The sequence below is a fragment of the Cotesia glomerata genome, linkage group LG4 (assembly GCF_020080835.1).
Source record: "Cotesia glomerata isolate CgM1 linkage group LG4, MPM_Cglom_v2.3, whole genome shotgun sequence".
Lineage (NCBI taxonomy): Eukaryota > Metazoa > Arthropoda > Insecta > Hymenoptera > Braconidae > Cotesia > Cotesia glomerata.
The window spans coordinates 27,986,990-28,001,716 of NC_058161.1; the positions used below are offsets into that span (position 1 = coordinate 27,986,990).

The window sequence follows — 14,727 nt, forward strand, 5'->3', positions numbered from 1 at the left end:
TGAAGCGTGAAAAAATTTACCGGGCTAAAATATACTAAAAATATTCATTTAATTTTCAAAGATTCTCTTAAACAAAATCAGTTCTACAAACTTTGGTTGATCCTTTATAAATCATCTATAAAACATTATTAAATTCCTCAAAAAGTTAATAAATGAATTAATCAATTAATTAAACTACCATCTAATTAGTTGATAACTAAAAAAAAAATCAAGACCAATTTTTTCTAATGCAATGATTGATTTTTTATCATCTTTTACTTTAAATAAATAATATTATAAATTACCTAAGATTTTTGACGAGCAACAAGAGCTTGGAGACGCTCAAGCTCCTTCATTAATTCCCGGTTAGTTTGCTCGAGTGTATTGACGCGGCTGCGGTAATTAATGTTCTCGTTAGACAGCAAACTAACTTTTCTCTCCAAGCCGTCCATGTACTCTTTCTTCTTCCTGCGGGACTCTTGCGCGGAAATTTTGTTTTTTATTTTTCTACGGACTTTTTTCAAGGACTTTTCTTCTTGCTTTGTTAATGGTAATTTTGTTGGTACTGGATAACCTTCGGCTATTAATGTGCGTTTTTCTTCTTCGGTAAGTATCAACGTGCCGGTAGATCCCTTCTGAAATAAAAATATTAATAATTATAATTGTTTAATCGCTCCGTAACTAATAATTACATTTTATAGCTTTCAAGTTGTTAAAGTTATTTTATGTCTTTATTTTTAAATATTCCACAGCTTGGTAGTTTTTTATAGAACTACTATCGAAAACATTCGAGTCAATTATTACGTAATCTATATTATTAAGAGAATAAGAAAAATTTTGTATCCACGATAGTCATATCATAAAATCGGTTTTTTAAAATGAAATTTAGTATCATTGCAAAGGTCTAGACTTGCATCTGTGCCTTCTCAAGGTTTCATATTATTCTCACCGATAGTGAATTTATTATGATAAGTATTTAGGCTGCATTTGAAAATTCTCTATCTCTAGATACATAATTAAGAAATGACCCTGTATCTTGAAAACTATTGACATTTTCGAAGATATAAGCTTACCCCGACATTACACTCATCGAGACCTTTTGTTTGAGTACCCACATGAATTTTTCATATATTTATATATATTATATATATGTATATATGAAAAATATATCAAAATGCATGTGGGTACTCAAATGAAAGCTCTTGATGAGTGTAACATCGGGATGAGCTTATATCTTTAAAAATGTCAATATTTAAGAAAGTACAGTGCAATTTAACAAAAGTCATTATTTAATAAAGCAAAATTTTATTTATTTATAGTTCAGGGCAGTCGCATAGTGACTGCAAGGTTGCTAGTTTATATTATTGTTATATTACAAGCATAAAATTAATGCGTTTTGTCGAAAGAAGAAAAATTTTATTTGAGTTTCGATAATACTAATCACACTATACATAGTTTGAGTACTTTTGAAACAAATTTTAAAAATACAATAGTTATGACAGGATCAATTATAAATAATTTAATGGACAAATGTGACGGAACAAATTTATAGAATAAACAAACTAAAAACTCGTCTAAAAACTTAACATTGGTATTTATTTTATTTAGTAAGAATGAGAATAAGGGAATTTATATTTAAATAAAATTTATTGATTTGAAAAACTAAAATTTGAAATAAATTCTTGAGAAAACTGGATTGTTTTTCTGGTTAAAAAATGTGAATTCGATGCTTTTTAAAATATTTCTGCTGAAGATGAATAGTTAATTTATAAGAAATTAAAAAAAATATTATTGTTTGATTTAATTGAATATTGTAATTGCTGAATATGAGGATTTTTTGTTCATAAATAGAAACAAAAAATTATCTTTTTTAATATGACTAGGAAATTAATAAATCGTAGATAAAAATAAACAATAATATTTCGGCTGTCGACAGTTCTATTTAAAAACACATTAATTATTAGATTTTTGACTTATTTTTTTGGTATTGATGCATTTTTATTACTCTAAGTAAACAATCTTATATTTTTTCTTGTCAAAACTTTTTTACTGAAAATATCATTTATGTATAAATTAAATTTTTTTTTCTAATATACTTTTTTGTAATAGGCAAATTTAAAAATAGTGTAAGAAATTTCAGTAAATATTTATTTAATAAATAAATAACTAATTAAGAACAGAATCAATAGTTCGATTATTATAAAAAAATAAAATCTTAATGATAAATAATCTACAAAATTACTTATTATTCTTATGATTATTAGATTTTAAACTATTTTGTTTATTATTATATAAAATTAAATTTGAGTTAAATTTCATATATACATATATATATATATAATGTATATAAATATATGAAAAATTGATGTGGGTACTCAAATGAAAGGTCTTGATGAATGTAACATCAGGATGAGCTTATATCTTTAAAAATGTCAATAGTTCACAAGATACAAGGTAATTTTTTTATTATTTAGCTAGAGTTAGAGCATTTTCGAATGCAGCCTAAATACTTATCATAATGAATTAATTATTGATGAAAATGATATGAAACCTTGAAAAGGTACGAATTCAAGTTAAAACCTTTGCAATGACACTAAATTTCACTAAAAAAAACCGATTTTATCATAATGTCTATCCTGGACACTAAATTTTTCTATTCTCTTAATAATATAGATTGTTATTATTATTATTATTATTATTATTATTATTATTATTATTATTATTATACAGTATATTTTCTGAAGACTGGTTTTTAGAATACTATAAATCTGAATTTTTTTGTTGGCTATCCAGTCTATTGCACGAATTTTTTATCTAATAATTTATAATATCGTTCGCCTTTTCCCTCCAGGCATAAACGATTTTAAAATTCGTATATAAATTTGTCATTAAAGGTAAATTTGACTGAAAAAATAATTCGGACGGTCCCAGACCAGACTAGGGTCGTCCGAATTATTTTTTCAGTCAAATTTACCTTTAATGACAAATTTATATACGAATTTTAAAATCGTTTATGCCTGGAGGGAATACAGGCGAACGATATTATAAATTATTAGATAAATAATTAGATAAAAAATTCGTGCAATAGACTGGATAGCCAACAAAAAAATTCAGATTTATAGTATTATTATTATTACTTAATAAATCAAAGATAGTTAATATTATTATTATTATTATGCATTTAATAAAAAATCATATATTCTTCTCCATATAATATATGATTCACATTCTTCATATTTATTACAATAATTAAAAAAGAAAATCTTCCTAAAAAAAATAATATTTATCAAATAAACGAATCTTTTTGTAACATGTCCCATCTTAAAGTCAGGACAAGCCACCCGCTAAGCGAGTTTCAGGACCCTAATAGGGGTTTCGTAAAAGTAAGTTTTTCCCATCGATTTTCCCCTCGAAACATTCTCTAAAAGATACCCTACCTAAGGATAAATTGGCCTTTTTTTTTTATTCAAAGGCCCAACTTTTTTTAAACCTGACGTTCTTGAATCTTTTTTAATTTTAGATTATGATAAACGTCGGTCGTAACTCAAGCATAGCTTTTTAAAAATCAAAAAAAGAAATGTTAATCTACATTTTTTCTTAAAATCTAAAAAATAAGTAAAAAAAGTAAAATTACCGGTTGGCATGATATTAACGAGGTGTGAATAGGTTGTCTGGTAGTATGTCCATTGGTAACATACAAACGTGGTCCATAAATACCCCGTATATTTTGTACTGTACAAATATTATTATTATCAGCGCGTCTTATTGGCGAACAAGATGCTGATACGCCACCGTTGCTTCCACTTTCACTGTCAGAATTATTGCTACTGGGTGGTGTCGGTGGTAAGCTCTGGGATGACGTTTGGGTATCATCGTTGCAGCTACTGTTACTGTTTATCAGCTGGGAGACATGATACTCATCAAGAACAGCATCTTCGTAGTCTTCATCATCAGCTTCACTGTCACTCAAAGATTGCTCCTTGACTTTTAAGTTCAGGTGCAATCTATTTGGTGCAATCATTTCAATGAAATTTTTGTCGTCGATGTCAACGTCAATTTCTATTTCGTCATTGGTGTTTTCTGTTGATTGCGCCGATTCTTCTTTTATTTCCATGTACTCTTCCACGGCTTCTAAAATATCGTGAGTGACTTCTGATAAAGTTGAAGGTGATGTGCGACCGTGACTGGATGCTTTTTTCATTGATATTGCTGGGAAACATTCTTCTTCCATATCTACAATAATAGAATTAAATTCATCAATTTTCTTCTTAAAAAAAATTATAAATATACTCTCAGATTTCTTCTCAGATCAAGCAAAGATTTGTACTTAAAAGTTTTCTGTACTATTATAATAAATTGATGTTTTTATTTAATAACCAGGCCGAAGATTTTTGCCGAAATATTAGTCTTGTTAAAAGTTTTTATAAAGTTGAAAATTTAATTTTTTACAAGAAATGTCTCTTATAAGTTTTTTATACGACCAATATTTTTACCGTTATTCCATGATTAGGATTCATAATATATGATTCACATTTTTGCTAATTATAAAAATCTCAATTTTGAAATTGCGGCTTTCTTATTGGTCTTAGGCAAAAATTATAAGAGAAATTTTTAGGTAGAATTTTTTAGAAATAGAAATCTATCTATTGTAGCCGGTCTCATGTCGTAATTTTAAGAAAATTTTGTCATAATATGTTTCATTTCATCGAGTAATTTCGAAAAATGGCATTGGCCCAAAAGTTTATTTATGCGATATAACGCGCCATGTCAGCAGGATTGCGCCCAAAGTTTTCAACCGATCTTTATGAAATTTTGTGGGCTCATTCTGTGGACCAATACTAAGATTAAGTTTGAAGATGAGCAAAATCGGCCGGTTAGTTTACGAGTTGTGGATGTTCGAAAATTTTTTTTATTTTTAAAAAATTTTGAAATTCGTATATTTTATAGAAATAATTTTCTAGATATAAAAGATAGATGCAATCTATTAAATTTATCTCAAACTTCATTTAATTACCTTCAATTTAAGCTACTAGGGTAAATGTACCAGTAGTTGACCGATTAAGGATTTTTGGCATTTCAATTGATCGTAATTTAATTATTATACGCTAAAAAATAAAAATTTTAAGTTTATTTAAACTTTAAATATTCAAGTTTTTGATATGAGATGTTATTTAATCGAATTATTCATAAAATTACATATAAATTCACATTTAAATGCAGGTAAGATAAAAACACCAGTAGTTGACCGGCTTGATCCAGTAAATTGACCGGAGTGTTCCAGTAGTTGACCGATTATCAAACATTGGTTATTTTGTAAATTTTAATTAGTTTTTTATGTTTAATGTATAATGTTTTTATGCTTATTTATTTAAATTAGATTTGTATTGTTAGTAAACAAAATTCGTTTAGTTTAGAACAAAACTAATAATAATAATAAAAAAGTAACAGATTAGTAAATTAAACTTCGATTCAATAATGACAAAAGCAAAATATTTTTTTGAGACACACGTATGCAATTATTAAAAATAATAACTATTATTTTAAATAAATCATTTCTAATATCAACAAAAAATTCATATTTAAATTTGTTACACTGATAGAAGGATTTGTTTATATTTAATGATGTTTCTTAATATCATAGGGTTTAATAAATATTTATTAACAGTTTATAAATTATTTATTAAATACGATTTATTAACTGTTAATAAATATTCATTAATGTTTAATGAATATTTGTTAACTTCTAACAAATATTTATTTAAAATCAAAAGCAAAAATAGCAATTTTCTTTTGAGACTTTTTATTATAACCCTACAGCTGGAATACATGATAATAATTCAATTCACTAAATAAATAAACGTTTTTAATATTTTAAAATATAAAAGATAATTATGAGCTGTGATAAAATTTGTTATGTTACAGTAAACGTTATTATAAAATAATATAATTAATGTAAATAATTTGTAAAGATTGCAAGCGAAACACAAATTCACTCAACAAAATATTTATTAACTGTTAATAAATATTGGTTAAATATAAATAAATACTTATTAACTATTAATAAATGTACTCTTTTCTTCTAAATAAATAAATTAAATTATTAATAGCTAATAAATCCTTCTATCAGTGTACAAATTTAAACTTGACTCAACAATCATCTTATTTGAAAGACATTAAACAATAAGCATAAATACTTCTTTATTACTAATAATTTAATAATTATAAATTATTTTAAATAACAACACTTATGTTAACATAATATTATCACGTAAACATATTTATTTTGAAAAATAGCAGATTTCAATAGATGACTGAAGTCATTTATTGATGGTACAACGGTGTTTTATTGTGTCAGTATCTGACCGGTCGTTTAATTGCTATTTATTTGATTGTTTTTGTCAAATCTTATTAAAAGATTTGTTAAGAAACTATTAAAGACTACTTCAGAATTTTATTTGATAAGATTAACCTAATAGAAACTTTTTTGTTAACTAAAACATGTAGTCGCCTCTCGGATACTCTACTATAGTAATTGACCGATTTTAGTCAGATCATGCGGTGAAATATTTTCGATGTTCTAAAAATTAAATTAAATTTGGAATACCTATTCATTGTAATGATTTTAAGTCCAACAATAGTTAAAAATAAATTTCAGGGTCATAAAAAATGCAGTTAATAATAATTTTTGGACTTTTTTTTATGAAAGCGGTCAACTACTGGAACATTTACCCTATTTGTCTAATTTCAATCATTTTTTTTTTTTAATTAATTCGTGATTTTGAAATTTGAAAAAATTTTTCAATGAACGTATTTTGGCTCTTTTTATTTAAATAATTCTTAAGCCGTAAAATTTAGCTCAAATCTTTTGAATTTATTTAAAAATTCACATGATTATCTTCACATGATTTAAGTTGTTATTCGTCGACTTTTGATAATTTTTTCAATTTATTTCGTAGTTGGGAAATTAATAAAAAATCAAGAATAAATTAATTTTTTAGCTTTTATCATCAAATGACTTTCATCTGTTCCAAATCCTATTTTTTTGGTAGTCTTTGAATATTTATTTTTGGTAGTCGGTCTTATATCGTTACTTGAAAAATATAATAAAAAATAAATTTTAGGACATAATTGCCTCTTAATAATGTGTTTTTTTTTTTTTTTCAATATTCAAACAAGAAATCTACCTATCCATGTCGAGTGTGGCTGAATGACGCTTTTTTTAATTCTCTAATCTTTACAACTTTCTGAATAGAAAATGCTTAGAGCTTTTCAGAAAAATTTTGTGTTTTTAATAGAAATTTTTTATAGAAGTTGTTTTAATTAAAATGTTTTGAATAAATTTAACATCGATTATGATTTAAGATAGCTATCAGAAAAGTTAAAGAGGATTTTTGATCAAAAAACTGAAATGAATTGAATTAAGATAACAAAAAAATTATAGTTATCGACCGAAGATAAAAAATCTTCAACCAAGAATTTCAAAACCAAGAAAATGTATATTTGAAGATAACCCATTGTTTAAACCATTTCTTCTCAAAATGGTCTTTTCAGTCTTTTAATTGACAATTAAAAATGTACTTTTATTTGAAAAATCAATTCGATGTGTTCTTTATCTATTTTTATTGGCAAAAATAAATAAAATAAATTCCCACAATTTGTCTTAAAGGGTCTTTGTAATTGTTGAACAACAGTTCTAAATATAATTGAAATAAGCTTATTGTTAACGTAAAAATAAAAGCCCTCACCATCCATTTTAGTGGCTATTCTTATACGTCCTTCGATATCAATTTCCCGTTTGTTAGAAGAAACATTGACTGCGGGTGACGGTGACGGACAATTAGTAGTAACTGGAGATGCTGGTGGACTGTAAGCCAATAAACTGTAACTGTGTTCTGTTTTAATGGGTCTTGTGCCACCTAGAGCAGCGTCAGTCATCAAACGATCACGTAAGACAACTTCTAAGCTTTTCTCTTTCACTCCCAGAAGATTCCAGTCGTCGTCTTTGTTGAGAATGTCTTGGCCCAGTATCTGTGAAAAACGGAAAAAAATTGTAAACTAAGTAACTAACTTCAGGTAGAAAATTAAGTAACATAAATTCGTTGACCTCTCAGACATGTCTAGTCTAAAGATACAAATGGGTATTTTGAACTTGTTTTAAAAATAAATTCCATTACATCACTCCGGCATAACATGAGTGAAAGGGCCGGTCAAGTTTAAGGTTAAAACTTTAAATATTATTCATTTATGTTATTGTATTTTTATACTGGGAAATTATTTATTATTTCTTCATTGTTGTTAAATGGAAAATAAATTTTACTTAAAGTAATAATAATAAAAATAAGTAAGTTGATAAATTCAAGGGGAAGAAAAGTCTTTTTATGCTTCAACTATGCGGAACTGTTATATTTCAAGGTTAACTACACTTTTATAAAAAGTACTTTTAATTTTATTTAACCGTGTTTCCGTCATTTTTTCTATCAACTGTTTTCCGATTTTTAGGGCCTTATTAGTAACCCTAAAGTTATAGGTACGCGGTCTCTTCGGCATTTTCCGCTTGCAAGTCATGATTTTTAAGTATAACAGAAAAAAAAATTTTAAGTAATTACTGCCTGTAAAAATTAAAACAATGTTTTTTTATAAGTCGAGAAAGTTTTAAAAAAAATTTGAGTCTGTTTAGAAAAATTTTTGTAAAATTCTTAGAATTTTTACGAACTATTGAGAAAAAAAAATCTTGATAAGAAATAAAGAGACCCTAAAATCCCCGCTATTTTGCCGCTTAACGTTTGTGTCTATACATAAATTTTTAAACTTAGAATATCAAAATAGTCAATTTTAATCACAAATTTTTAAGAAAAATTACTTTTTTAAATGAGCGTTGAAAGTTTTAAAATAATTTTTTTTATTTATTGCATTAAAGATCATTTTTAAAAATTTTTTCAAAATTTGAGAAGATATAAGCTTTATATTTATTAAAAAATATTATTTCTAATATCGCTGGGCTACTAATGATTCAAATTACGCGCGTTTTTTATGCGCCACCTATGTACGTCATTTCCCGTATTACCAACATTAATAAAGAGAAAAAAAATTCAAATATTTTATTGTAGAAGTAGAATTTTGATTAAAAATTCTTTTTAAGTAGTTTTATTGATAAAATAATTAATATTTTAATTAAAAATTCATTTTTTTTATGAAAAAAAAAAATAAATTTTCATACATGATTTTGAAATCAGTAAAAAAATTTTAGAATTATGTTCTTTGATAAATTACTAAAGTAAAATTATAACATGTAAAAAATACACTAATTTTGTAATTATTGTAAAAATTTTTAAATAGATGGATCTAAATTTTTAAATCAAGCAGAAATTTCATAATTGAACAAGTAGGGATGAAAAGTAAAAATTATAATTTTTTTACAATTATAATTTTCTTAATACGAAATATTTCAATGAAAATGATCCTAAAATAATTAAAAAAGAAAGTGATAAATGTTTTAATTAATAATAAAAATTTATTTCTCAAAGAATGTAAAACCTGTTAATATCTGATAGAACCAACAGAAATGCAAAGTCGTGAATATATAAAACCGCAAGACAATAAATTTGCAAAGGATAGCAATTTAGCTCGAATTATTTTCGCACTAAGCATTTTAATTTTTTATTATTAAAAAATTTCTTCAATATTAGTAGTCACGAATTCAAGTTACCAATCGTAAAATATTGACCTCAATGCTAATAACAATGATAAAAATAAAAAAAAAAATATTTTTTTTTTAATTTCACCCATACAAAAGTCTAAACCAAGGAAGTGAAAGTTAAAAACAACGTCCCTGTAAATTGTTGAGGTAAAATGAAGCATAACGAAGGATTTAGAAATAAAAAAATCGATATAAATTTAAAGGAAAATAATCCTAACTGGTCTGGAATAAGGTGTAAAGGTTGCTTACCGGTTTCAGTGACTCGGCCAAGCAATCCCGATACACAAGTATACAAGTACAAGTTAAGTCACGAAAAAAGGTGAACGTCCTCAGGTAGGACAGGAGCTGGAATGAAGACTCACCTCCATTTCTATCCTTTCTCAATTCACTCAACGAAAAGAGATAAAACTACCGGGACTTGGCGATTGCTGATAAAAAGAGACGGCGATACAAAAAATATAAAATATTTCAAGTCTGAGTGAGAGTCAAGTCCCTCATATTATATTGGACAACTCTACACTTAATATACAGGTATACAAGGCTTACTTTTTTCAAACATCATCTTCTTTTACATATAAATTCTCTCCTCTATTAACTTTTTTAAAAAGATCATTTTTTAATATTCAAATTATAGGAAAGACCAGAGATGTCTCACCACGCCCGGTGTAGAGAAATTCAAGACAATTACATTGATTTTTTGTCTCAAAATTTTTAAAGTCTTATAAATATACGAGATTTTGATGTTAAGATAAAATGTATCATAGCCTTTGACTCATGTGTTGTTAGGTGATTAGAATATCCAAAAGTTCAGAACTTTTTTTTTGTAAAGAACATAATCTAAAACTCAACATCGAAAATTTTAATAAGGAAACAGGAAATTTTATAAATTATTTTTAACTTAAATATACTTTGGTGCTTATAACTGATCTTACAACCAAAAACTTTAAAGTGCATCAGAGTGATGATTAAGTCGAAATAATACACAATAAAGCTTGCATCGTTAATTCACCGACAATTACTGTTTAATTAGACTTTTATCGACCACTGAATTGTTACATCAAATCAAGGTTTTACATCTCGACAATGGATGCTAAGAAATCACAACATTATCATTTGTTTAACTGCATATAATTTTATAAACTACCTTTAGAGTACTCGTCTAAAATTCTAGACTCTAATGAGATTATACATTTGATAGTGTAAATTGTTGCTTATTTCCGAAGCTATCGCATCCATTTTTTGAAATTAAGATACGATTTGTCATCCGGAAGTTATTTTAAGACAAACTCGAACAATAGTGACTATTCGTCGATATTTTTGATAATTTCAAAAGCTCGAGACCAATTTGGAAAAATTATCAGACGTAAATTACAACGTCAATTAAACCTTAAATTAACTTTAAGATAAATTTTACAAATTTAGTTATCACTTTTAAAAGTTGTTTGATAATTATAATTTTTGATGATTAAAAAATATTTATTCCCAGAACTTTTGAAACTTTTTTTCAAGATTCGTCAAGGATTGCCTAAAAACTTTCCTGTTATTTTTTTAAATTCTAAATAAAATATTTCGCAAAATTTTCTGTAAATTGCTGAGATCCTTTTGCAGCAGGCTGGTTTACAAATAAATGTATCTAAAAATTTCATAATGATTAAAAGCAAAAAAGCAGTCGACTAATCAAAAATGTTAAGTAATTAATTAGTTTAATTATAAATTTATTTTTATTCATTCATATAGTGACTGAGTAAGTAAATATGTTAATGGAAATAATATTTTATTTAGTTAGTTTTTTTAGTATTTAACGATACCAGCACAGCACGATGTAATGTTGATAGGATTGAAGTCAAGGCGAGACTCTAACTCTTTTGTACGAGTTAATGTTAAAATGATATCGATAACTGATAAGACTTGTGTTATAAGTTATAACTTTTGCGCTAGCCACTTTAAGAATATATATGTATACATAAAACTTTAGCAATAATGTAACTATTTTTAAAATTTTTTCTATTTAATTCTGGGAAATTTTAAAAAGTCAAAGGACGATTTTGAAAAGTATTACATTTTGCGTTTTCATATTGTACAAAAAAAGGATCAATTATAAACTAAAACCTGCTATAACTACTTCCGGTTCACGCGCGAGTTTGTATGAACGCTTCCGGCGCCCTATACGAGCATCAGCAGACCATGAATTTGTTTTCCTTATATGAGCTTCTCCCATGATTTTGATGGTTTAAACGTTGCGGTTATATGAGTGATTGGAATATAATTAAGTTTTAAATAAGTCATTTGTGGCTTAAAACAAGTCAAGTTTTGCACTTTTACTTAAGAAATAGTTTATATTTATAAATTTGCAGCTAATCCTTGGAAATTTTTATGTAACAAATTATGATAAGAAAAATGTGGAATTTTATAAGACATGTTATTTTTAACAAAAAAATTAATTGATAACAAATTTGAATTGTATCATATCTAACTGCTATTACTTATTTAAAAAGCTAGCGATTAATTGATTTTTCTCAGTTAGAAGCCGATTTTTGGAAATTTTTATTTTTGATCAAGTTCGTACTTTTGCTAAGTAAAAACTAAAGTTTGTTAAAATTTTTGGTAAGAAAAAAAGTTTCATCTTTAAATACAGCTGCGAATTTAAAGAAGAAAACTTTCTACGGCCTTGAAAGCCTGAGCATGTATATTTTAGCATGTGTCCTCAACAGATACTTTGATATTGTAAATTCTGATTCGTATAAATATCATAAATTCCAAATTCTAAAAATAAGAGAGAAGCTTACAATCAAAGCATGATTTGTCACCAAAAAAAGAAAAATTTGATTTTTGTCTCGGAAGTTTCTAGTCTTTGATTCGCTTCTTTTTGTCCATGAATATACATTTAAAGAATGTTAATTCCGAGGAAATTACATTTAAATATTTTGTTCAATCAAAACGTGACCTGTCCATCAATATGTATCACTAAAATAATGTTTTGTCCTTTACAAACAATTACAAGTGAAGTTATCTCGGCATCATGCTTCGACAAAACATTTTTTGAATGAACTACGGAAAGCAGAAAACCTCTACCCGCCATCAAATGAACTTTCATTTTTATCTTCGCATTTAATTGTTTAAGAAAATTCGTCTTAGGGTTAAATTTGATAAATTTTTATTAATTAAATGTAATTAAAATATATTTTGAATCCAAGATTTGATGAGCCCTGAAACGATACAATCAAACACATGTTTTGTCCCTGGATTTCATTAGAATAGTGATGTCGATGTTTTAAATAATTATTAAAAATAATAAAATGAGAGTTTATCTACAAGATTGAGCTGGCTACAGCTTCTTAGAATGCGTTTAATTCACTTTATAATTCCAGCTGTAAATGTATCACTTACACATTGATTTTTTCTATCACCCAAACCTCGAGTTTCTTTAGGATCGTGCCAAAATTTATCTTATCAACTGGCTGTAAATATCATTACTAATGATAAAAATAATTTTCCTTATTTTACTGGTTAAATAACAGTGCGTCCTCAAGTTTTTAGAAATTACCTCTAAAATAACAACTGTATTATAATAATTTTTAGAAATTATGGAAACATTGAGATCAAAGATCTTGGACAGTGTATACAAAAGTTTCATGCTCTGAACTACGATCCTAGTCCAGGGTTAAGAAAAAATCAATCATTGTGTCCATTTATATCAATAAATAATAACAATGTAAAGAGGGTAAGAATATAATTTTTCGTGTTCTAATTAGATTAGATAGATACGATTAATTACATAATTTATAATTGTTATTTTTAATCCAACAAAATTCTCAATTAATATTTTACTTATTCAAGCCCTGACATTTCTCACTTATTTATCATTTAAATTTTATGATTAATAAATTGTTGATCACGAGTAATTGATAATTAATTAGTAACTCAACTTCTCTTCGATAGTTTCAATGAAGATGTTTATTTACAGACTTGTAAGTAAACACAACAATTATGTAATTCAACACCTTAGTAATGTTTTCCCGAGTAAAAACAGAATTCCGCCGCACCACCGCTGCACGGCTTTTTAAGCGCCGCACCACCGCTGCACTACAGCCGTGACAATTTTGGTTATTTTATAAGTGCCGTATCACCGCCGCACCACCGCCGTGACAAGTAAAGAATTTATCTATTCGCCGCACTACCGCCGCACCAGCGCCGTGACAAGTAAATAAATTTCTATTCGCCGCACCACCGCTGCACCACCGCCGCACCACAGCTGTGACGCGCCCGGGTAAAAATAAAATTATTAATTTTTACGAAAAAATAATAAATTTCGTTCGACCGCCGCACCACCGCTGCACCACCGCCGCACCATACCACTGTTTGATGGTATATACATTGAAATAATATATTCGTTGATCATTCAAATAGCTTAACTAAATTTTTTAAGTTAAGTATGGCTTGCAGTGCAGTTAGCAATGTTCGAGACTTCCATGCAGACGATCCAGGTTCGAATCCCATCACAGCTCAATTTTTAAAATTCTTTTAGAGTATTTCGATAGGCGTACCGCTTCTGTGCAACCCGAGGACGAAATTAAAAATCTACATCAACAATACGACTAAAAAAATCAATAATTTCGCGGTGTTTTGGCCTGATTTAAAAAAAATTTTTTTTTTTAATATTAGGCATTCGATTAAAAGGAGGTTGATCAATAGGTCTTACATAAAGATTTCTAGTCGCATTATTTATTAATTAATTATTGCGTGATAAATTAATTATGATACCATTTTTTGTGAAATTGTAGGTATGATTTAGCATTGGTGCGGCGGTGGTGCAGCGGTAGTGCGGCGATGCTAGGGGGAGTAAATTTTTAGCGTGCGGCGTAATAGTCCGCCAAACGGCGGTCGTGCAGCGGTGGTGCGGCGGTCGAACGAAATTTATTATTTTTCCGTAAAAAATAATAATTTCATTTTTACTCGGGTTTTTAATTCATTATTTATAGGGGGGGGGGGGGGCAAAATGGGGTAGGGGTGGTAAAATGGGGTACCCCCAAAATTTCGTAAGAAAATATTTT

At 27.2% G+C, this 14,727-nt stretch overlaps 1 protein-coding gene across 3 annotated transcripts in view; it reads right to left on the reverse strand.

Annotated features, from left to right (window-relative positions):
• Positions 1-210: 210 nt before the first annotated feature.
• The window catches only part of LOC123262461 (cyclic AMP response element-binding protein A-like), a 31,619-nt gene continuing 17,102 nt past the window's right edge, over positions 211-14,727 (reverse strand). The window contains exons 1-4 of one of the 3 annotated variants that reach the window (XM_044724685.1): positions 11,485-11,545; positions 7,725-8,007; positions 3,614-4,212; positions 214-614 (exon numbers count right to left, since the gene is read on the reverse strand). In XM_044724685.1, coding sequence (XP_044580620.1) covers positions 285-614; positions 3,614-4,212; positions 7,725-7,914 — 1,119 coding nt within the window. In that variant the 5' untranslated portion in view covers positions 7,915-8,007; positions 11,485-11,545 and the 3' untranslated portion in view covers positions 214-284. Of the gene's footprint in view, positions 615-3,613; positions 4,213-7,724; positions 8,008-11,484; positions 11,546-14,727 lie in introns of those variants that run through there. The other 2 variants (XM_044724684.1, XM_044724683.1) reach the window with 2 other exon arrangements.